The sequence below is a fragment of the Leuresthes tenuis genome, unplaced genomic scaffold, assembly GCF_036924035.1.
Source record: "Leuresthes tenuis unplaced genomic scaffold, fLeuTen1.0.hap1 SCAF_14, whole genome shotgun sequence".
Taxonomy (NCBI): domain Eukaryota; kingdom Metazoa; phylum Chordata; class Actinopteri; order Atheriniformes; family Atherinopsidae; genus Leuresthes; species Leuresthes tenuis.
In genome coordinates, this window is record NW_027325368.1 from 10,853,182 (window position 1) to 10,877,681 (window position 24,500).

Sequence of the window (24,500 nt, forward strand, 5' to 3'; positions counted from 1 at the left end):
ATCTTTATCAAACATGGTGATCTTACAGGTTAGAATCCCGAATATTGAAATGAAAAACCTGTTTTAAAAAAATGCAAAGTTCTTAACAAATTAGTTTTCAGATTACTGAGTTGTGCTGCACGACGTTGCCATGAACAGTGTCAGTCACTAAAGCATCTATTGTTTTTAACTAAATCTGCAGTCTCTGTGACTCTAGAGGGAAATGTTCTGACATTTCTCTGAAGCAAGTCTCATTAAATTTGTGAGAGATATTAAGTAAGATAGTAGAGTTACATCTATCTATCTATCTATCTATCTATCTATCTATCTATCTATCTATCTATCTATCTATCTATCTATCTATCTATCTATCTATCTATCTATCTATCTATCTATCTATCTGTGTATTGAGAATGTCTGCAGATTTCTGTGCATCCTTCCTTTTTTCCACTCAAAAGCACATTAATATATCTTTTTTACTCGGGGAAATGCAGGTATTAGTTGTTATCCCTCTCCGGTCTGTGTTTCTGACGGTAAACGCAGGCCTCCCGGTGCCCATTACCGGAGCTGCCAGATGATCGGTACGGAATCGAGGTCCCATGGGACACTGAACACGTGGTCTCGGCTGCCACAAGACGTCAGCGGCAGATGGCATGGGTACCCGCGGTTGGCATGAGTGTCATTCCTCAAAGAGAGAGGGAAGGGGAGAGCAGATCTCGGCAAGGCGGAGAAAAGAGGCTGCGCAGGTTTGAGCTCTGTCTCGTAATATTGTGGTCTGCAAGACAAGAAACTGCAGCAGAGATTCAGAGGAGATATTTGGGGCCATGCGAGGTGCACGCTGACCAGAGGTTGGTATTCTTTCGCTTATATTTTTGTTATATATTATGGGCCTTTTAATGGGAGTTCGACAGATTATTACAATGTGTGTTCAACGATTTTGTTTTGTAGTTTCATTCAAAACAGTTGCCCGAAGAGACTTTATAATTTAGAATCCGAAAACTGGATGTAACAAAAGGTTTAAAACATAGTTATTCCTCACAAGTGCAAGACAATGAAATTGAGTGCTTTTTAAAAAGGTAGCAAGCTGTGACATTGGCCCTGCTTGCCAATTTGCTACTCTTCCTCTTGGGATGACTCATTCACTTGGTAATTAACTGACAACCTTCAAAAGACGTGGGGTAGTACTTTGCCCTTATTTTTTATATATTCCCATTTATTCCACAGTAAATATGTTGACGCTGCCATTCGAGGAACCTCGTATGATGTGTGAACCGCGGTTTGGTGCCAATTATCCCCGTGACAGCTTACCTGAGAGCCTGGAGCAGGAGCGACAACACAACCCAGAAAGGTCCAGCCCAGACATGAGGGAGGCCGAGGACGACGTCTCCGACAGGGAGGAGGACGACAGAGAGGACGATCAGGATGAGAACGGGCTTCCTAAAAAGCGAGGCCCCCGGAAAAAGAAACCGGGCAAGGAGCAGATGGACAGGGCCAAACTACGGCGCCACGAAGCCAACGCCCGAGAGCGAAGCCGGATGCACGGCTTGAACGCTGCACTGGAGAGTCTGCGCAAAGTTGTGCCATGCTACTCCAAAACTCAAAAACTGTCAAAGATTGAGACGCTCAGACTGGCTAAAAATTACATCTGGGCCCTGTCAGAGACTCTTAGCGCAGGGAAGAGACCGGACCTCCTCACATTCGTGCAGACTTTGTGCAAAGGATTATCTCAGCCAACGACCAACTTGGTGGCTGGTTGTTTGCAACTGAACGCAAGAAATTTTCTCACAGACCACAACGGGGAGGTAATGTTTTCTAGCAGATCGCCATACGAAGCCATGTACTCGTACCCTGGCTCAGATATGAACTCGCCCCCCGGCCACAGCGGCAGCAACTTGGACTCCAGCACTAAGCCGTTCCGACCCTACGGCTACAGCAGCGCCTACGAACCCTACTTCGAGAACCCGTCCCCTGAGGGCGGGAGTCCTCATTTTGATAGCCAGCTGAGCCCACCGATGAACTTTAACGGGATTTTCTCCCTAAAACACGACGAGCCGCCTGATTACGGGAAAAGCAGCCACTATGGCATGCGCTACTGCAGTGCTCCTGGGCGCACGGCCCTTGCGCATAACTCCATGTACCGGGTCTCCCCAGAGGCCCGTTTCCCCTACGACCTTCACGTCCGCAGCCAGTCCTTCCAAGCACAAGGGGAAGTAAATGGCTCTTTCCACAACTAATCAACCGACTGGACAAAGTTTAGGTTTTAGAAGCAGTTTATCCGCACAGATGTCGAGCAAAACAACATGGAGTCTGTCACGCTGGTGCACAACATAAATGGCAATTAAAACAACTCATTTGGTGATTTTAAGTATTTTTTGATAGATGAAAAATTAGCAGTTTTGATTGGGAGGTTTCGTTGCAACCAGTTACTGTCCCACTAAATTTATATGGATAAAATATCTCAAAAAGACAACCTTTTAGGTATGTAAAAATTATCTCAATGAAGGCACGTTGAGATACCTGAGATTTCTTTGAAGAAAACAAATAGTTAATGACAAGGTGCTACTTTTATTCAAACATCTCAACTGTAAATATGATTAGTCGAAAACGGTTATTTTCTAAGCAAATCCTTTGCAGTCGCAGTGCAGTGTTTACCTGTTTTTGTTCATGGCAGCACAGCAGATCTTAGTGATGATCCGTTTTTAGATAAAGACGATACGCTGTTGGTTAAAAGACCCATTAAAATAAGCGAAATTGATTTTCTGGGGAAATAAAAATCTGAAACATTCGAAGAATAAGAAACTAAAGATGTTTCGTTGCATCAGGGAAGTTTGCTGAGACATGATTGGTGTTCAGAGAATCAGTCTGAGAGCAATAAAAGTTAGTTGTGCTATGCAAGGCAGCCAAATGCAATCTTTGCTTTTTAAAAATTACATTTGGTCTTCACAGAAGACGTTTCTTGGATCATATTCAAAGCCAGACAATTATAGGAAAGTAATTGGACGAGCTGATGATGTTTCTGTTAACTTAATGGAGGAAGTTGTGGGAGAAAGTGTCAAAACTAAATGCATTTGTATTTGGAGTGAATAGTGCCGTTATGAGGTGAATGTAAATTATTATTGTATTTATTTATTTATTCATCACGAGTCCGTCCATTTGAATGTGAATAATATATTATAAAAAAACATATTGTATAACCCAACAGTGTGAACTTTTATGTGAATTTCTACACATTTAAAGTTTGTTTATGTTGCATTGTTGTATATTTCACCCCAGCTGAGAGTCAAGCACTGGAAGGAAAAGCATTTTGTGTCAGCTGAGCAAAATGTCACATGCCTTAAAAAAACAGGGAGACAGTGCATCAATATGCAACGAAATGAAAGTTTGGGATTTGTATTGATGTGAACTTTTTACCCTGGTTCCCACAGTGGAGCAGCTGCGATGCACTTCATGTATTACTGCACAATGTTGGCAACTGTGCTCATAAATCCTGTTGATTTTTTGTAACTTTAACCGAATGCAGAATGGTTATTGGATGAAATAGCTCTTTTCTGCAATTGCTGATCTGATACGCACGCGCACACACACCACTCACGCACTCACACACGCACTTCTAAAAACTCGTTATGGATCGAAATATTCGTGAAGTAATGTGTTACTGTTTTGTGATGTGTTTGTTGCAATGGAATAATAAAAAAAAAAGAGGCTGTGGGAGGCGTTATGTTGTGGCCCAGCTTCTCAGCTTTCTGTGCAATGATCGACAGCAGATGGCAATTAGGAATAAAAATAACAATATAGTTAGAAAAAAAAAGATAAATCCGCCGCGGGCGCAATCTTTCATTTATTTATTTAGACGAAAATTAATCGTGTAATAGTCTTACAAAACCCCTGAGGCCCATATGAAGCAGCACAAGATGGGACTTGCGGACATAATTATTGTAACCTTAAAACATAAAAGGATAATTTAAAACATTTGCATTTTTGCTGTAATCTCCAAATATTGTTTTTTTGTAACAGTTTTTGTTCAGACAGTTTTTTCAACTAAAACGGTTTGATGATATTTTGACTGACTTCCAGCTGATTAGATGGTTGATTTGTGTCAGAAACGCACAGGAGGTGTTGGATATCATCCAGGCAGTTGATGCTCTCCGTTTGAAGACAAGTGGATGCGATAATCCCCTGGGACGTATCAATGCGGCTGTAAAGTACAGGCCATCCCTCCGAGAATAGAAAAATGAAGAAAAAAAAACTTAAATGTCCTGTAAGCCTATCTATTAACCGGTCACGCCGCATTTCAGCTCTTTTCGTAATTGTAAATATCTGCGATATGTGATCACAGTTTCACTGGCGTGAGATTATTCAAAGCTGTAATGACCCTTTTTAGGGTGTTGGATACCGCAGCTCATCTGATATGTTTTTGTATAAGTTAACATTAAGATGATCAGGTTATGAAATAACGTTGTGTGAGTAAATTCATTTAGTTTGTGTCTCTATAATGAGCAGACAACACGACAATCTTAAACACATTTATAAAGTGGAGTCGCATGTTTCACTTACACTTGGAAAAAAAAAAAGATTTTCCCGTTTCTGAAAAAAAAGTAAACTATGTAACAGCAATCGGCACGTTTAGAGTTGTTAGTCAGACTTGTTGCACAAGGCCAGAATTTCACTTGATCAAAATACACAACAACTGAGGCTAAGAAGACAGACCAGACGGTGCTACTTTAACTTGGAGCGTTTAGACTACATGTGCCAGCATTGGACAGAAAAGAAATTAGCGAGTAGCAACACCTTCACAACCCTGAAGGCCTGATATGTGCTGCCATGAACACTGACCACATCTATGAAAGCGGCTCCTAATTAGCGGGCTCTCATGTTGGAGGAGAAACGTGTCATCCGAACAGAGAATAAGAAGAGCCTGCCAAGTCTGCAATTAGTGTAAAGGAAGTTCACCTGTATAACAAAAACATCTTATTTATGACTCTATAAATATGTTGTTGTTCAGTTACTTTCCAGATTTAGGCAAACCCTTCCTCTCCTCTCCCCTGCTCTAGTTGGTTGCTAGTTTACGACAAGTAGCCCACAATCAGTTCAATAATTGTTCAACTTGTCTGAAGTTAAATTGCGAGTGTGAGAAAACGCGAGTTTGGTTGTAAATCTTTATCTAATTGTACATTTACAAAGAAAAGCGATGTCAGGGCAGCCCGCATCATTGTCAAAAAGCACGAACGTGAAATTAAGATCTAATTTCTCCGAACATGTCGAGCAAATTGAATCCACTGTATATACCTGGCAAATGTCTAATTCAATCAGGCAAATTGAAACCAGTAATGAAGAAGAAACCACAAGCAGCAAATGAAGGAGGCTCAACAAAGAAAGAATTAATTGTGCAACTGGTTGGACAAACCAGGCGAGCTGAACTATTTCTGTATTTCATGCTGATGTAGATGATGAAACAAATGCTGTGCTTGGTGTAATGCATGACCAGAATATATGGCACACGCAGCAGATCTGAAGAAACACAAATTCAAATAATTTTCATAAGAAAGAAAGATGAAAAAAATTACATTCGTTTTTCAATTGAATTGTTTTCCTGTCTTCATTCCCTCACACATGCCTCTTTTCGGGATTGTTGGAGGTCCCTCTGGAGCCTTAAAAGTACCACTTGAGCCCCATCCCACTAGCTCTATTTGTCCCATCCAACATTCTCACCTTGTATGTGTATGTTTGATATAACATATGCTATGGGAGCTTGTGGAAGAGAGGCAGGTTCAAATCTCTCTTGGGGCTTCACATAGAAGCAGGGGGACAAGGGTGTGGATGAGCGGAGGGAGGACTGTGCTTCACACCCACAGGGTTCACAGGGCGGCATGCTGCAGTTTAGCACAGGGTCAAACGTGTACACGCACCCCTACATTCATGCAGCTCATTAAGCTCGGTGCTGACAGAGGAGGATATAGGGAGAGAGACAGAAAGAGGGAGCATATGGCCGGGGTCTGTGTGGGAGGTTAAGGACAGAAATAGGAGATTTAGAGTACACTGTATGGAGGAACATGTGCGAACTGAAAGATTGTGCTTCCATAGAGATATGCAAAATGGAAATAATCATGTCAGAAGTTGAAATACAGTTGAGAACATTCTCCCGAGACAGACGGACGAACACAAATCCATCTTCATATATGTATAGTTCAGATGTGAAATAAATGGTGGTAATTTATTGTAATAAAGATCTTTTTCCTGCAATGTCTAAAAATCTGAGCACCAGTTAAGAAAAATGAAAATAATGTTCCCCACCAAGTCGGCAAGCATCCTCAAATTTTGTGCCATTCTCAAGCCCCAGATGGTGTGGGATGGGAAACGTTCCCCCATTAAATTCCTAATAATCATTTCTCCTGCGGAATCGGGGGTGGTGGCAGTGGGGATGGAGGAGGGTTGGGTGCGAGTGTACATGCGCCTATGAGTGTGTTTGCGTGTGTATGGAGGAAAAAAGGGGGTGAGAAGTGAGGATTGGGTTGGGAAGGGGGGGGGGGGGGGGAGTAGAGGGATTTGGTGTTTTAATTAGACAGATTTAAGGAGCTGAATCCCTCTCTCCAAGTGTGTGTGCGCGGAGGGGGGCCCTCAGATCCATGTGTGCTTATATTTCTGTGTGTGTGGGTGCATGTGTGAAGAAATTATACATAGGCTACAAGCAGACAAGCAGACATGTGCGTGGATGTGTGTGTGTGTGTGTGTTGCAGGTCACGGCAGGGATGGTGCTGCAGCAGAGGAGGCCTGACACTCCACTACTACGGGCCAGGATCTCATTAACGTGTCAGATTGGTGGATCAGTCTCTCTGGCAGCCGGCCCGGCCTCTCACAGGAAGTACTTTCTCTCTATCTGTGAACTTGGCACTGAAAGGTTAGGCAGGGAGGGAGGGATATGTGGGGAATATATTGGCTTGGAGGAGAAAGGAGAAGAGAGGCAAAGCATTAATTATAGCATTTGGTCAGATTGGATAAATATTGGGTGAAGGATTGTGGTTTAAAAGCCACACTTATCCGTTAGGGAGTTGAAGTGCATGAGTTATTTAAAACAGTATTGATGATTTCCAGGGAATGAAAAAGACTGACTCTTGCAGTTGCGCTATTTTGGAGGTGGAGATATGCTAAGCATGTGACAGGAGCATCTGTCGCTACATCACCTTTGTGCTTTGTGCTCTTTGTCTGGGGGCACTGTGACTGGGTGTATGCAAGCGTGCCCTGAGTGTGTGTGCAGCTATAAAACGAGGAGTATAGGGTGGGTTTTGGAGCAGGTGGGAACATACAGGGGTGTGATCCTCTGACACCCCAGCAACACCCTATTTTGGAGCAAAGATACGGGTGCTGCTGGGTGAAGTGGTTTTGATTCCCTCAACTGTGAATGTGAGCATCTGGTTGTCATGACTGCAGTGTGATGTGAGATCGACAGATAACTTGGGTAAAATTGTGAATAACTTGATACGTGGTAGAAAGGTCAACCTTTTACCTGGAATTTAAGAAGCCTGTGGTAAATGAGTCTCCATCTACACTGCATGCACATTCAATTACAGTTTAGTTTAGCACCTTTTCTATAATATGTTTTGTCTTTCTCAGGAGATCAAACAAAATTTCCACAATCATAAAACAATATATAGACCACAATATAATTTTCCCGCCCACTTATTTATTACTAGTGCTTAGAGTCAGAGTAACAAGTTCTAACTTAATCTTTACAGAAGCTGCACAGTTTTCTGAAATGCAGTAATACTGCAATTGCGTATTTTGTTAAATTATTCTCTGATTTTCAATAACTTTACTGACCAACCTCATAGTACATAGAAAACAAAAACATTTTAAATTTTAGGGCAGAAACACACTCAAACTTTTGAATTGTTTGGGAACTGAGGATAGAAACTGTTGGAGTTTTGTTTCAGAACAAATACAATATTTCAGCTGCTCAGCAGTAAGAGACAGATGTGGACTGTCAAGCACACACACTTACATGTTTCACACTAATGACTTTGTTGGCATTATTCATTTGTTTATTTTTGTTGATATTTTCTTAGCTGTGTTATTTGATTTTTTTATTGTTTTGCGTGTTCATATTTTTCAAATAAATAAAGTGAGTGTGTCAGTTATATATATATATAAAAAAGAATAAAATAATTTAGTTTTACTGCATACCCACTACCCGACCAACGGATTGACGGTATAGAAAATGGATGGATGGAGTTTTACTGCATTTTAGAACAGTTTTCAATTTTTGGGGGGAATTGAGGTTTGTAAGTTACACTGACAATTGCAAGTGATTACAAGTGAGTATAAGTGACACTTACATCACATTTTTAGCTTATAAAAATGTTAATAGACCAGTTTTTACATGTTATTTGTCCTATCCACAAGTTTTTTTATGTGCTCATGATTCTCTGAACAACAGCCTCCTAAGTACTGTTCAAAGAGGTGCATTATCTCTCCTTGCTCTAAAGCTCGTGTTTGAGAATGGCCCATAAGTTCTTAATATGACTTAACTTAGGACCAACTCATTATTTGGTTGTCTTCATGGCTTTAACTGGTGAGCCAAGCAGCGTGTTGCACACGAGGGATGGAGCACTGCCCTGCATAATGATTATGTCCTTGCCAAATGCAGCAAAGTCCAGACAATTTGGATACATTTTATTTTTGTATCTAATCCTTGTTGGGATGTCAACAGTGTGTCAGGGACCCGGCTAAATCAGACTCTGACATAGATAAACATCTAATTTTTGTTTATTTTTTTCCCACCGTTGTTACTTGTATTCAGTATCATATGTTAGGAGAAAACTTAAAGAGAACCTACAACATTAACCCTGAACTGATGTGTTGGCTGATGGACTTTTTAACTGAGAGGTCATATCATGTGAGGGTATTTTATCTAATGCTCATTTTTCTTCTGTCAAATCACCCCAGAGGTGTGTCCTCTCACCTCTTTCATTATGTTGTACATAAATGAGTTCCAGAGCTAATGTGAGAAGCGACACATTATCAAATTGTCAGCACGGTTATATGCACAGCTGAGTCAAGCTACGGTTGCAGTTTGGGAGGGCTGTTTGATTGGACCACCGTCCTTGTCCCAGTATACATGCATTGGAGCAGAATCGAGTTAATGACAGAAGTTTGTCTTAAACTATCAGGCTGTGAACTGTATGATAAAGCATTCAAGTTATTCCACAGTGTCTAATTTTCCCTGTGGGAGATCATAGTACATGTGAGTATAGCTGAATTCACTGCAGAGAGGCTGTCTTTAAGTTAATTGAATGATGATTTTGTCAGATGAGTGGTTATAAAATCCAAATTGTATTAGAGCAGAGCAACAGTCTGCTTTAAGTGAAAACAAGTTAACAAAGTGGGCTTAGTGGGCTTATTCTCCATCACAATCTCCAATGAGTTTAGCTGTCTTACAAAGAAAATATAAAGATACAGCAGGTGAATAAGAGCAGCCTTCTTGGGAATTCCTTTGTAATAACATACACTTATCCCTTCTGTTTCTATAAAGGGATAAACTTTAGAGCATGGGTAGAGGCCCATTTGAGTGTAGTTGAGTATATACACACAGGAGCGATTCGATCCCAGCTGCATAAGTTTAGGACCTTGGAGAAGGCTCCTTCACCCTCCATCTGGCCACAGATAGTCCAAGTAGATTTTGACCGGCTGGCAATAGTCTTTCAAACAACTCATTGTGACTGATTTTGTTTTATTTTTGTTTTTGTTTAATTTTCATCCAAGCAAGGGTTTGTGAAGAGCAGAATCAAATAAAATCTTGATGTTGTCCAAAATGCAGCAGTTATTTCAAATCAGTTTGTTGTTCAAATTAGATTTCAGCTTCTCTCATTTATTCAAGCAAATACAATTCAAGTGAGTATAATTGTACAATTAGCAGAATAACTGCTTGATCAAGGTTCTGTGATCAAAACCGATGAGTTGATTCTCGACTGTCAACTTCTGCACAACCTCAAAAGAGTCTCTCAATAGTTTATGTCATCAAATTCAAATTGATTCAATCAGACATGCATGCGTATTAAACTTGCAAGTAACCTGTGAGACCCGGAGAAGTTTTATGTAGTCTGAGGATGTAATTTTATGTTTAATTGACTGGACAGCTGGAAGTTTTTTTCCTATTTTGCTTATTGTTTATCATTCTGTACATGACTTAATGAGACTGTCCTCCTCAGCAAAATGTGCTCCTGCGTCTTGTGTTCATGCTGTGTGCAGATACAAGCCATAGTTGTGTTCAAAGTATGTGTTACCGCTAGTGATCGTGAGAGTAACTGTATGAGAAATGTAAAATTGGTGTCCATGAGGGTATTGGTCACATTGTAAAGAGAAATAATTTTTGCTTTAACCAAGATTGTTTTCTAATCCTAACCTAGTAATGTCATTGTCTGAACCCAAAGAAAAAAACATAAAGGCTGTTTAGTAAAATGCTGTTGTGTTATTGACTGAATGTAATCCAGAAGTTTAAAAGCAGTTGTCATATGCTAGTCTTGATCTTACATCACACTGTTGTATATTGTTCAGGGCACTGCACGTAGTCACTTCAGCCCCTCCTCTTTTTTATGAGGACATATGACTTTCACATTTGGGTTAGGTTCAAATAATAAAATGAGGCAACATTAAAACAACAATAACATTTTGACATTGGGGACAGACCCCAAATATCAAGGCACATACCCTACAACTCTCATTACTTTAAAAAGACCATCTCAACAGGGAAGCATGATGGTGGCAGCATCATGTCGTGGGATGAGAATTGATGCTGATTCCAGAGGAATAAAAGTTTTAGTTTGCTAGAGGTGCAAAACTGTCTTGGAATGGTCGAACCCAAATACTCGGTCTGATTGAGAGTCTTTCTCCTTCAAAGTGACAAGAATGTTGTGTTGATCAAATTATACAAACCCCCTAAAAATCCATTTTAATTCCAGCTTGTAAGGCAATAATGTAGCATAAGACAATACTTCCATAAAGCACAAGCACTAGTTGGGATTTGCAGTCTTATCTTTTCTAAAAAAAAAAAAAAAAGGTTTATTTACTTTTCTCTTCTTGACTTTATTTGAATCAACTGAAAGCTGTTTTGTTTTACTAGTCTAAAGGTGGCAAATTTTTGGTGAGGAGGCTCAATACAGAAAATACCTGTCAAACCATGGCAACCCAAGACAGATAACCCTGACTGCATTCAGCTTGAAGAAATGTGAAGGTCACCGGTATAAACTGAATATATTATTATATATATATTAAAAATGTAATAACTCACAGAGTTAGTTTAGTTAATATAGTTTAGTTCATTCTAATTCTAGTTTTTCATGTTTAAATAATTCCTTGTTTGCATAAGTCTGTAGTGTTAGAACAGAGAATTTTTTTTTTCCAACTTTGAAATTGTTGATTTTTTGTTTGTTTGTTTGTTTTACATCATACAACATAAAATATAGCAGTGACACCACAGAAAAAATATTTTACAACCTGGGTCAGTGACGTGTGCTGCTGGACAAATTAAATATTGTCCTGCAATATTGCAGCTGTCATTCCACAATTTTTCATACTAAATGTTGTGCAAGGTAATTAATATTGCAAATTAAAAATATGCTTTAAAGCATTTTGACAGGTCAATGAACGATAATACCAGAAAGAAAGAAAGAAAGAAATAAAGAAAGAAAGAAAGAAAGAGAGAGAGAGAGAGAGGGATGGATGGATGGATGGATGGATGGATGGATAGATAGAGAGATAGATAGATAGATAGATAGATAGATAGATAGATAGATAGATAGATAGATAGATAGATAGATAGATAGATAGATAGATAGATAGATAGATAGATAGATAGATAGATAGATAGATAGATAGATAGATAGATAGATAGATAGATAGATAGATAGATAGATAGATAGATAGATAGATAATGTGGGTGATACTAAACCACCATCATCCACGTTCCCATTTGGAAATGAGAAATCACCAACATTAAACATGTAAGAACAAGTAGGAACTTTCTGGGCTCATCTAGACTAATTATATAGCGCTTTGTGAGGAGTCATTAGGTACATAATTAACTATCTATTAGTATGAAGAAAGAATCCATTCATAATATCTATACTAAAAGGACGTACTTCTCTTTCTTAACTCATAATGTATCGTTTCATAATCACTCGTCCTCATGATTCATAAGAATCTTGATCAGGCATCAAATATCTCATGTGTAGATCATCTCAGATGAGGTTATCACTGCAGTGACACCTTTCACTGTACTTGATGAATGTAGAAATAATAAAAAGTCTCAGAAGTGGTTCTCTTCCTTGAACAGGATGTATTTGCTGAAGAAAACGTGGTACACATGCATCAGCTGTGTATCATCACCAAACAAGAATGTGCCTCAACTATATCCAATTAAATCTTTTCAGCGAAAGAGAATGCTTGTATGGAGTTTATGTGGTAAGACATACAGATACATGATTGGGGATTGTTGCAGAGGTTATGACTATAACAAATGTCCAAACCTGGCAGGAGAGTTGTCTGTATCAATGTATGATCTCGCTGCTGTGGAATATCTTGCATATATCTTTCTTTTTAGTATTCTAGTCCATTCTGTGCCTTCACCAATCTGTCCCATACTGCCTTTCAAGCATTTCCTGTGGGACTCATGCTGTGCTCGCAAAGCCTCTCTAACTCTCTCGCACACACACGCACACACACACACACATACACACAAATACTGTGGTGACTGTGGAGGGAAGTGAGCTGTCTGTGGAGGGTTGGATTCTTGGTGCCGGTCCAAAAATGTGTCACTCGGGACACGCATGGCCTGCTGGAGGCAGGAATTCTGTCGCTAATGGGCCCTGCAGCCGTCGGCACCACCTGGGGATATGGGAGACGGGGTGGATGGATGGGGGAGGACTGAGGAGGCTGGGAGGAAGGGAAGGAGGGAGAGAAAAGGGAGTATATGCTGCACAATGTGTGACTAACAAACAGAAGGGATCTACCTATCTATCTGTGTCTGTCTGTCTGTCTGTCTGTCTGTCTGTGTCGGTCTATCTATCTATCTATCTATCTATCTATCTATCTATCTATCTGTCTGTCTGTCTGTCTATATATCTATCTATCTGTCTGTCTATCTATCTGTCTGTCTGTCTATCTATCTATCTATCTATCTGTGTCTGCCTGTCTGTCTAAACTGTTTATTGTTCAGAAGGTAGTAAAAGCATCTTTAAAGTCTGTTTTTAATCTACATCAATAAAGAGACTTTTCAAATTCTATTAAACATAAACCAAGTTGTTCTCCAGCAGTGTGGTCTTTGAACTTGTGGAATTAATGTATTTAGAAGGAAAAGTCAACATTTTTCCCTGCCATGAAAGGCAGCTTATAAAAAAAATGTGAAGGCATAAACAGGCAGGCAGGTGTTGACGATGCAAATGAAACGGATGACAGATGGTGAGCCTCGCGATTGCTCACTGTGCAGATAATGGATGGAGGTAATCAAATTCCTCTGAGGCTTTGGGACTTTCTTTAGAACTTTCCCATCAATTGCACCATCAAACGGTATTGTCGTCAAATATAACCCCCTCCTCAAAAGAAGAGTTACAAAGAAATTTTTTTTTATCAAATATTCCTGGGCAAGTTTCCAGGCTAATGTTGTAAATAGACTTTTCTGGTGATGTTTGTGAAAATGACTAATGATGGTGGGTCAACATCCCTCCATGGTCAGTCCAGGTGTTGTCAAAACTTTATACTTGTCTGTAGCAAAATGTGTGTGTCCATGTATGTGGCAAATCTGCAGATCATATGACAAGTTCTAGCAATAAACTGTCGAAGCTACGATGGAAAAGCTCGAAAAGCAGCAGTCAACAATTAGCAGACCAGCAAAGTCAGTCTGCAGGCGATAGACTGCTGTTTCCATCTGAGCAATACCCTCCTTTCATGCTTTCAGAGATCTATTCACTTGAATTGTGAGAGTTGTTTGTTCAGAAAGGAGGATCGTGAAAACAAGCTTGTGATGTGTATTTTTCATATTCTCATTGGAGGGAAACGAGCCATAGTTGTGTAAATTTCCCCATCAGTGTGATGACAGCCATTTGATTTTCATAGGGCCCAGTTTGAAGGTCAGTTTAATGGGCCATTTGTGTTTTGTAGCTGTCTTGCTTCAGTGGAAGCTTCAAAACAAAAAGGGTCAGTCAACACAATAAATGTTTTTTTTTCTTTGTGAGTAAAACATGTCATTAAAATTCAAATGCAATAAGTCTGTCAATAAGCTTGTTTTGACACCCAGTGTGTTCTATCAATGCATTTCTGGACAAATGATTTAACTAACTTGGCTTCACTGTGATCAGGCTGCAAGACAAACAGTGTTGTGTCGGACAAGACTTGAAAATGCGAGTTTTGCATACGAAAAGCAATTTCCTGTCACAACTCTCAAGTGCAGAATATTATTGCAACCACTCTCTTTCACACTTCCAGCCATGATAACAACTTCAAGTGTCACACATATGTCTGCAAAAAAAAAGCGTAGGAGCAGGAATAACAGAGGCAAAGCATGTTGAATATCACAATTTTTTACATGTCAGGTGATTTTGATTTCTTCTTCTTTTTTTTTTTCTCAAATGTGATAATTACTTCTTAGAAATATAAGGACAAAACAACATATTGATTATGTAAAAGGTGCAAAGCTGTTTGGGTTCCACTCCTTTTTCTCTTGGTGACATGATTATGGTGGACCGAAAGAGCAAAACACAACATGCAAAACTAAAAATACAGCATTTTCTATAGCCTAACAGTTAACAAAATACAACAACAACACCTAAAAGTCTTTTCCAAACTTTCACGAGTCATGTTTCTGAATTTTCTGTCATGTTTTGGTTTTGAGAAATGTGTTATTTCTTTGGGTAGTATTGTGTTTTTGTGGGTAAAATCTAGTTTTTATTTTGGCATGTTTTTTGTATTACTGTTGCCTTTTCTGAAGTGTTTGAGCCTATTTTTTTCATGATTGTATTCCCGGGAGTGTTGTTGTGGTTAGCACCTCAGGGCCACCATCGGTCAAACTACTGGTGCAGCAGTTTTCTGATGGACATATGAGTATAAACAGGAAGTGTGTGTTTTAGTTGCTCTGCAGAATAACAAACCCAGTGTTAGAGCATAATTTGTCTATCAGCTTATGTGGAATAAGTTTCCCTGTTGTTCCTGGCCCCACTAGATCAAGGGCACTCACACAGCCAAGTGAGTGTAATTAACTTTTCCAAACTCATTTGGAAAATCTCTCCCTCAATTGTGCGAAACTCCCAATTAACTGTATCCCCTCAAAATCACAAAACAACTCCATGTGAAATTTCTTAATGAATTCCTTTGTCTCTGGCTGGCACAGATGAGGCATGAGAAAGGCACATGTACAGCGAGCATATTAGTTAGGCGAGCCCATGTGATGGTGCCCGTTCACGGCTGACGAAGCGTTGGTATCCTCGGGCATCTCTGCCAAGCTGCCAGTCTGTGCCGTCACACCTTGCTGCTTTTAAAGATTGCCCTGCAGAGACAGGGAGGGGTACGGAGGGCCTTGCGTTTTTAACAGCGCACAGTCTGGCAGCCCAGGAGGGTTTACGACTCAGGATCGGTGCCAAGAACTGCCCACCAGAGGGAAGGGGGTGGGGGATGCAAGGATATATGGTTGTAGAACACACACACACACACACACACACACACACACACACACACACACACACACACACACACACTCATAACGTCAGGCCTGTATTATATACATTCCCACAAGGTACGTGAGTGAATATGTATGTGTATGCATGTGTGCGTAAACTCTTCTTTACATTAGTGTGTGTTTAAAGGGAGGCAGCTGGGACCAATGGAGGAGAGTGTATCCAACAAAACTGTATGTCAGATCAATTCATCAAGCATTCTGTAAGACATGTTAGAAGAAAGAAGAAAGTGAGTGCACATATAATGTAGCCCTAGCACCATGTACATACACACACACACACACACACACACACTTTGCCTTTTCTCAGTAATCCACACAAATGGCAGTGGATGGCAGAATGTAAATGAGCTGGTTATTACACAGCAACGTTCATCAAGCTGAGCTGGAAAGACTTCAATGGCCCTGATGAATATGCATGCAAATTTGTTAATTAAGTTAATTATTCTGCTGAAAATTCATTTGTCTTCCCAAGGACATTTCTGCGATGATTTTAACATGTTTCCACCATTAGTCATGCACGGTGCTATTGAAAATCACTTCTGTTCACCTTTTGGAAAGTTGTGACCAAAAAGGGAGATTGAACACCTACAAATGAGGAAGAGGAGGGACATGGCAAGTGAAGGACGACATATCATGGGTGTTGAGTGTGGTCGGAGGTAGACGGCAGCTGGTGCAGCCTGAGGATAAGAAAGGGCAAGCCAAAAAACAGGGTCTGTAGGATATGAGCTCAGTGGGTAGAGCATTTTAGAGTCAGTGCCAGGTCCTGAGATCCAATTCTCATCGGGACCATTCAAGATAAAAATGTTTCATTTTTTGTAATGAAAAGCAATTTGAACAAAAAGGTATGTCACAGGTTTGAGACATAATGCTATTTATGTTAAGAATTTGAGATAATAACACTTGATGAGCTGGTTACTTAGTAATCAGCTCTAGAATTTAAATTCCTCATTATATCTAATGCTGTGTTATACGACTAGTTTCAGCAAACAATATATGTAACTTTCTATGACTACATAAGAATAATCAAGCTATGATGTTATATCGTGTGTATTAAGGTGCAGACCACAGTACTTGACATAATTTATCTGCGATAACCAGATGCCTACATTTCAGGTATATCTTCACATAGTTTCTTATTCAAAGAAAGAGGCAGAAAAGATAGATCATAAGATTTTAAAGTAAAGAAAATATGGCTGTTGTGTGGTAAAACTAAGAATACCCCCATATATCACACCTTTAAATCTGTATAATTACAATCAGTGGTTTCAGATACGGTGTCAATGATTACAACCTCCTATGGGACTGATTGGCAGAACTTGTCTTGTCTTATTTAAACTTCTGGCATCCTGGGTCTGGTGTTTCCAATGCTATAATGGCAAGATTTTGAAAGCTCTTTATGGCATTTTAGAGAAAATGTGCAAGCCTTGTGGTCTGACAAGGGTTTAAAGGAGATCTTGATTTGTGTCTTGTTTTGTCCTCTTTAAGGAAAATTATCTGAAACTGAAACTGAAAATATCCAGAATTGATCACCCCAGCAAATTTGGCTGAAGAGCATAAGGTTCGATGCAAAAAGATTTCTTCAAGATTCTCCAATCACAAACAGCAAGGTACACATGTCCAGGTAAATCCTCTGCTGTCGAAAAGAATAGAAGCATGCACATTGGTATTTTTTCTTTTTCTTTTTTTAATCTCCAGGACATGTTTTGTAACATGAGTTACAAACATGTATATAAGGCCATTAAGTATAATTTTTCCATCACGTGTGTACAGCTGTGGGTGATTTCTCCCCTCCAGTACAGTATGTTCAGAAATCTGAATATGATATTTACAGGCTTCGGCATCCAGTCTTTTAAATAAAGGTTTCTCAAAATCAGGATAATACCAGATGTCTGAAAGCAGGACAGAATGTTTCCATTTGCAGCACATAACTAAGATGCGCCCAAAATGCAATCATAACAGTTACACAAGTGAACACATTCAATGAGAACTTGAGAATGAGATGAGATGCAGCTCAAAAATTGAAGCTGGACGTGAACAAAATGGGGATCTTTCAAGAGAATAATGATCCTCAACACAAGAGCGGCCCAATTAAGAAGAGACTTAAAAACCTGGCCCTCTTTACTCTCCATGAATGCGTATGCCATTAGTTTTCGTCACTGACATTGTGTTTCTTCTTTTCCATTACATTTATAACTGGCAATTGAGGTATCGAGTCTTTCGTCCACTGTTGCCCGCCACTCTGTGCATGCTCCAGTCGGTGACTGATTCCAAGTAAAGATTCAATACAATTTCCTGCTTTCCTAAAGATTTTAAGAATTGGCTCTATCTCACTGAATTAAACCAGGAAACCCTGTCGAAGGCAACAACTCCAAATAAGGTGAGCAAACTAAGCCTTTAAACATGCATTGTGGCATCACACTCATGAGTTTTATTTGAACTTATTTTGATGTATTTATTTTATAGTTTAGTAAGATGGTTGGTGAGATTTATACATGTGACCAGTTTTTTAATCTACATGTTCACATGGTCACCTGAAACCAGAATAAAGAAATTTATTTTATTTTTTTTCTATTTAGTTACTTACATTGTTACAGTTCGTGTTCTAATCTGTCATTTTGGTCACACCTGATGAGAAGATAATGTTTCCATCAAGCTGAAACAGTCAAGTAAATGTTCCATAATTAATTATTTGTTGCATTTATACCAATTTTTGCATTAGTCCAATGTTGTCCATGCTATATTGTGTTTTTATGTTGTGTTTGGGTGTTAGATGACATTTACAAGTATTTGTGTCCACAGTCATTCTGTTCTCCAATCCTTCTCTGATCATGACATTGTCCTCGCAATTACAAAAGAGAGACTAAATAAAATACTAGTGATACTATGAAATAGTTGTAGTAGTAGGATATAAAACTTTCAAAGCGAGAGAACTTAGGACAAAACAAACCAGATGGGAGAAATTTGAGAGACGCATCAGAATGCGCAGTTTGATACATCAAATGGCCAGTCTTACAGAGGCTGCAAGGCTCAGTCTGAATATCCAGATGTTTGATTTGTTAATTAAGTCTCTATGGTAGTTAATCACTGTGTTTTTCTGTCTGAAAACAGCAGGTAAGTAGAGGAGGATGACCCTAAAATATAGAGATCTGATGGTCTATGATTTGCAGAGACAGGCTGCATTTGTTCCTCTTGGTAAATATTTGAAAACACACCAGGAGCCCAAAAAGTTGGTTAATCAACAAACTATATTTTACAAGAATAGAACTAGTTTTGAGGACCATTAACTTTTTGTCAGCTTTGTTGTATCAGCATTTTTTTCTTTCTTTCTCTCTTTCCATCTTTCTTTTTTTTCTTATCGTCTATCATGGAAAGTACCTCTCTAACTAAAGTCAGTAACACAGGCCGGTGTAACTGTAAGCTGCTTTGGGCCAGTACCAGGTTCCCTCTAGTGGAGAGTTGTAGAACTGCAGTAGAAATACACAGGCCACGAGGCTTCTTGAAACATGGAGTTCATCAAATATATATATATTTGAAAGAAGATTAATATTTTTTGTGTGTGTATTTCTGTTTGTGCTAATGGTTAAGATGAATAAGTGTTATATAGTGGACTAAGTTATTTATTTATTTTTCTTATTTTTCATTTCCATGACAAAGTTTATCAAGATAGCGGGATCTAAGTGCATCAGTGGAATGTCAGACATGCCAATGTGTGCCACACAAGGAATAATGCATCCATATTTGTTCACGACCACACAACGGTTGTTTGTAATGATAAGGCTGACACACTTAATCGATTTGCATGCATTTCCCTGACACTCCAGATTAACAAGCAATAAGACTTTATTAGCAATATGTACAAAGTACACACACATTCATGCATTTGAGAGGAATAAATTAAATTCACATATGGTTGGAGTAATTATCGTTATAGATAACTGAAATGAAAGGGGAGATATCGATGTGGAAGAGGAGGGTTGGTTGCCCTGGAGAAAAGAAGAGCATAGAGGGAATGTTAAGGCCATGGAGGGCTAGTAGCACAGACTACATGAGAAAACAACAACAGCTGTTTTGCTTGTGGCTATAAACAGGATTGAACAACAGCATAATTTGCTGAGAAAATGATCCAGGAGATGAGAGTGTACTTACTCAAAGATAAGATATGGGACACCTTAGATTGTCTCATATGAAGGAACTACTTAAAGTGTATTTGTCTCTGTAGTCTGTAAAGATTCTGTTTTTTCTGTGCATATCAAGGACAAAAAAGAAACACATTTTCTACACATTTTTCTGATTTGATTCAGCACAATTACCAAGGTAAGAAAGGGTCTGACCGAACCAGGATCAGTTGTTTTAATTATTAGAATTGTTTTGCAATGAACCAGAAGTGAGACGGTGGCTCCCATAGGCTACATGAAGTATGGGTTTAAAACAGCATCAGAGGTGAACTAAGGCTCATTATTGTTTCTGACCGCAGACATGACTTTACATCAATTTAACATAATTTTTTTCTGCTACCACAAAAACACACCAAGCACAGATAACAGTCAGCACAAAGCCCTCTGCTGCTGCCCGCTAGAGAGGGTGGGAGCACACCCGCAACTGCTGTGTCCTTGACTTGTATCCATTCATCCAAGCGTGTTGGATGGTTTAGTTAATTAAGCTTAATCTCGCCCCAGAGATGTGAGTGCTGTTACAGAGGCCCACTGAGCTGTCCCTTTACACTGCTCTCTGGACCCCCTGTGAAGACACAAGGGTCCTGTTACTCAGCCATGCTCAAGTACCGACAGGCTTGTGGACAAACACATTGCATGTGATAAAGTTAAAAGAGCTTACCCAGCAAAAAAAAGGGAAGTGATTCTTGTAATTATTGCTGAAATATTGTGGCATACTATTGTAATTTCTGACAGACAACATAAGGGAAATACCACTGTGCTACATCCCTTAAATGTCAAATGACACCATCACTTTACTTTTACAGTAGGGTATTTGCTTTCATGTAAGACTGAGAAAAAATAATTATTGTAATTTTCTTAAAAACAAAGGCCCAATGGATTCAAAGCAGAAGACAGAGAGAGACAGACACTGAGATTCAAACTTTTTTGCTTTTTATTTTAATTATTGCTTTACGTGTTGGTTATTTTCACAGCAAGAGGGTTCCTGGTTTGAATTGCGGATGGGTGGAGTTTGTATGTTCTCCCTGTGTATGTGTGGGTTCTCTCCCGGTGCTTCTGCTTCCTCCCACCTTCCAAAATGTATATATATATATACATATATATATATATATATACATATATATATATATATATCTGTCTTATGGTACACTTATAAGTTAATTTGTCCCTAAAAGAGTAAATCAACAGCTATCATAGCACTGACATCAAAGTACAAGATCAAAATCAATAAATGAAACAATCATAAATGAAGTGGTTACAAAGAAATTGTGATTCTAATTTCTGGAGAAAAAAAAAGGCATCAAGAAATTATTACCAGTATTACTGCCACTCCTTTCTGTTAACACCTCGTTGGTTGATTTGTTCAGCACATTTAAATCAATTTCCGGATAATTAGATAAAAACAATGAACAAGAGCAGTAAGTAAAAATGAAACAGTGAAACGAGTATGTACAGGTATTGTGTAGACAGCCCGTGGAGGAGATAGTACACATTAATGTAATGTGTAGAGGGTGGGGGGTCAGTGTCAGTGGGGGTGTCTGGTCTTGTTTATGAGGCCAGCTGCAGAGGGGAAGAAACTGTTCTTGTGGCGTAAGGTTTTGTTCTTCATGGACCGCAGCCTCCTGCCAGAGAGGAGTGGGTCAAAGAGCTTGTGTCCAGGATGGGAGGGGTCAGCTGCAGTCTGCACGCCTCAGGGTCCTGGAGGAGTACAGATCCTGGAGACTTGGGACGTTGCAGCCAATCACCTTCTCAGCAGAGTGAATCATTCGCTGCAGTCTGGCCTTGTCCTTGGCTGTGGTAGCAGCGTATCAGACGGTGATGGAGGAGGTGAGGATGGACTCGATGATGGCAGAGTAGAAGTGCACCATCATCGCCTTTGGCAGGTTAAATTTCTTCAACTGCCTTAGGAAGTACATCCTCTGCTGGGCTTTTTTGATGGAGGTTCTGGGTGATGATGGAGCCCAGGAAGTGAAAAGACTCCACAGTGTTCACCAGGGAGTAACACAGGGTGATGGGGGCAGGCGGGGTTGCACTCTTCCTAAAATCCACAACAATCTTCACTGTCTTGACAAGAGCTACAATTGAGAACAAATTATAACTTCTATCCATGTGGATAGGCGTGTCTGGTCTCTTCATTATTTGAAAAATCATCACTTAAACTAGAAAGAAGTTTCCTAAATGCTATATATATGCCATCATTTCTTTTCTGGCTGGGTTTCTTCCTCTTTCTTATAAAGCAATGTTGCAAAGGTTTTGATGCTTCCCATTTTTTCTGTCAAAGTGTGGGTTTGAAGAATATTATATGATTGCTTCTTTTAAAATGATTCATTACTGTTCTGGTTATTTTATTGCAACAGCAATAACTGAAACAAGACACAGCAAGAAATAAGGAAATAATTAAACTCTGTGACTAGAAGTCTTAAAGTTAACCAGAAGAATAATGTAAAATACCAAGTTAAATAGATTGTACACTACAGCACAAGAGCAATGCTCCCTTATTTTTTCCTTGTTTTGTCATGGTCCATAACTGGTAAGAACTGTGATTTCGTTTTTATATTTGTTTACTGCCTGAGACATTTTTAAGAAATTAATAAAGTTATTAAGTAATGATCAAAGCATGCTTTTGTCTACTTGCTTCTAAAATCTTATAGTTTATACTTAGCTTATAGCTTGTTGTCACACAGCTATATCATTTAGAGGCATGAATTGCACCAAGGTATCGTTGTTGCTCCCATCTCCTCTTTGTGCTGAAGTGATGCACATCAATGGGAGGCGTCTCCTAAACCTTTGTGCACCAAATATATGGAACAGAGGACTCAGACAGCAGTAGAAGTGAAACATTGCAAAAAAGAGGAACACTGCATAGTGCATTTCATGGCTCCATACAACTCTGTCATCAACAGCACCCACAATCACCAGAGACCCTATAAAGAGAAAGATATAATGTGGAGCCAAGCAGAGAAAAGAACCAGCTGTTATCCCGAAAATCAGTTTTGAGGACTGGGGATAGCTATTTAACCTGCGCTGCTTTATAATTCTCCACATGTGCACATAGCAGAATGTCACGATGATGAAAGGGATGACATAGAAAAGGTATATCTCTATGTTAATATCAAAAAGCAACATGATCAGTGAATCAGTCGCAACTGAACAAGCTTCCTTGCCACCAAAATGTACGACTCGACTCCTCACAGCTATATTAATGCTCAAGGCAGCACACCCTAGCCATGTCACGATGCTAGCTGCAAGGACTATGCCTTTACTTGAGATCTGTGCAGACAGACATGAGGGTTGAACAACAGTGAAATAACAATGCAAAGTCATGGCAGTGAGGATAACCACATAGCTGGTGAATCCCAGTGAACAAAGTCCTCTTATGACTCCGCAAGCCCACTCTCCAAATATCCATCCATGAAGTGCGCTGGAAGCAGTAAAGGGCATATTTGCAGTGAACCAGAGGTTTGAAAGTGTGAGCTGCAGAAGTAGGACACCAGACGTGGTCCTCCAAGCTTGTTCTCTCAGAAGAACCCACATCAGGAAGCTGTTTCCAGGCATGCTGATGCAGAAGATGAGGATTAAGCATACAGCTCTATATAGGTCAAAGGCAGATAGCTCAACATGGGGTTCTACCATGTCAATTTCGGTATCATTGTACAGTATATAATAATCATAGTCGTTGTCACTGCTGAAGGCCATTCTTATCTTCTTGAGGAAATGACAACAGATCTAATGAGGAAACAAAATATTAGAAACATTTCTTAAAAGCAAAGTAAATGTATCAACTATCAGTTGAATAAATAGGTGGAAAAATGCAAAATGGAACTGCTACAAAGGACTTGGAATTGTTTTCTATGGAGTCATGTGGTTGTGCAGAAAGGATTTGGCATTGAATAAGTAAAAAGTTCAAAGAAAATCACATGATCTGGATGAGAGTGTATGTTCCTTTTAAACCTATACAAGTTAATTAGGATTAATGGTGCTCTCACATATCTGCAATTTCCTTTTACCGTGTGCACTAATCATACATCATCACTGATCATGACTTTGGAACTGCATTCCTCCAGATCGTCCACGGTTTCCAAAATAATTTCAAATGCTGATTTTGCAGACCATAGAACAATTTTTCACTTCAGTTTTCCACTTTAGTTCATTTTAGATAAACTTGGGCCCAGAGAAAGTACCTAGATCTTGTTTGTACCGGATGAGTTTTTCCTTTTCTTTATTTTATTTTGAACAATAGAGTTTTGACATGCACCTGTGAATCATTCACAAGGATTTCCAGAGGTGCTCCTGAGACCTCCTGAGTTTTGTTTACTTATTTTCATCATATTCTCAAGTTCTATTCAACATTTCTAAACTTTTATTCATATTTTCATATTGTTAATCAACATCATATTCGGTTTCACTTCTATCCATATACCTTTAAGATTTTCTGACCCTAACCTTCTAGATTTTCACATAAAATGTGTTTCAACCAACAAATACATTAATAGATATATCGTGCTATACTACATTTTTTAAAAAAGCAGATAAGATGTGAGTCAGAGCTTACCTTGGGTATGTAGCACGTGCTAAAGATGACACAAGCTGCTGGACTGCTGCTAATTGTTTGTCAGAATGATTGCATTATA

At 39.3% G+C, this 24,500-nt stretch overlaps 2 protein-coding genes across 2 annotated transcripts in view; one reads left to right on the forward strand and one right to left on the reverse strand.

Annotated features, from left to right (window-relative positions):
- Window positions 1-684: 684 nt before the first annotated feature.
- Window positions 685-3,891, forward strand: neurod6b (neuronal differentiation 6b). Its single transcript, XM_072363779.1, has 2 exons — window positions 685-827; window positions 1,204-3,891. Exon 2 carries the CDS (start codon window positions 1,209-1,211, stop codon window positions 2,211-2,213), a length of 1,005 nt encoding a protein of 334 aa, XP_072219880.1. The 5' UTR covers window positions 685-827; window positions 1,204-1,208; the 3' UTR covers window positions 2,214-3,891.
- Window positions 3,892-21,842: 17,951 nt separating this feature from the next.
- The window catches only part of LOC140268337 (E3 ubiquitin/ISG15 ligase TRIM25-like), a 142,925-nt gene continuing 140,267 nt past the window's right edge, over window positions 21,843-24,500 (reverse strand). The window contains exon 6 of the mRNA XM_072363145.1: window positions 21,843-23,551. Coding sequence (XP_072219246.1) covers window positions 22,546-23,551 — 1,006 coding nt within the window. The 3' untranslated portion in view covers window positions 21,843-22,545. The remainder of the gene's footprint in view (window positions 23,552-24,500) is intronic.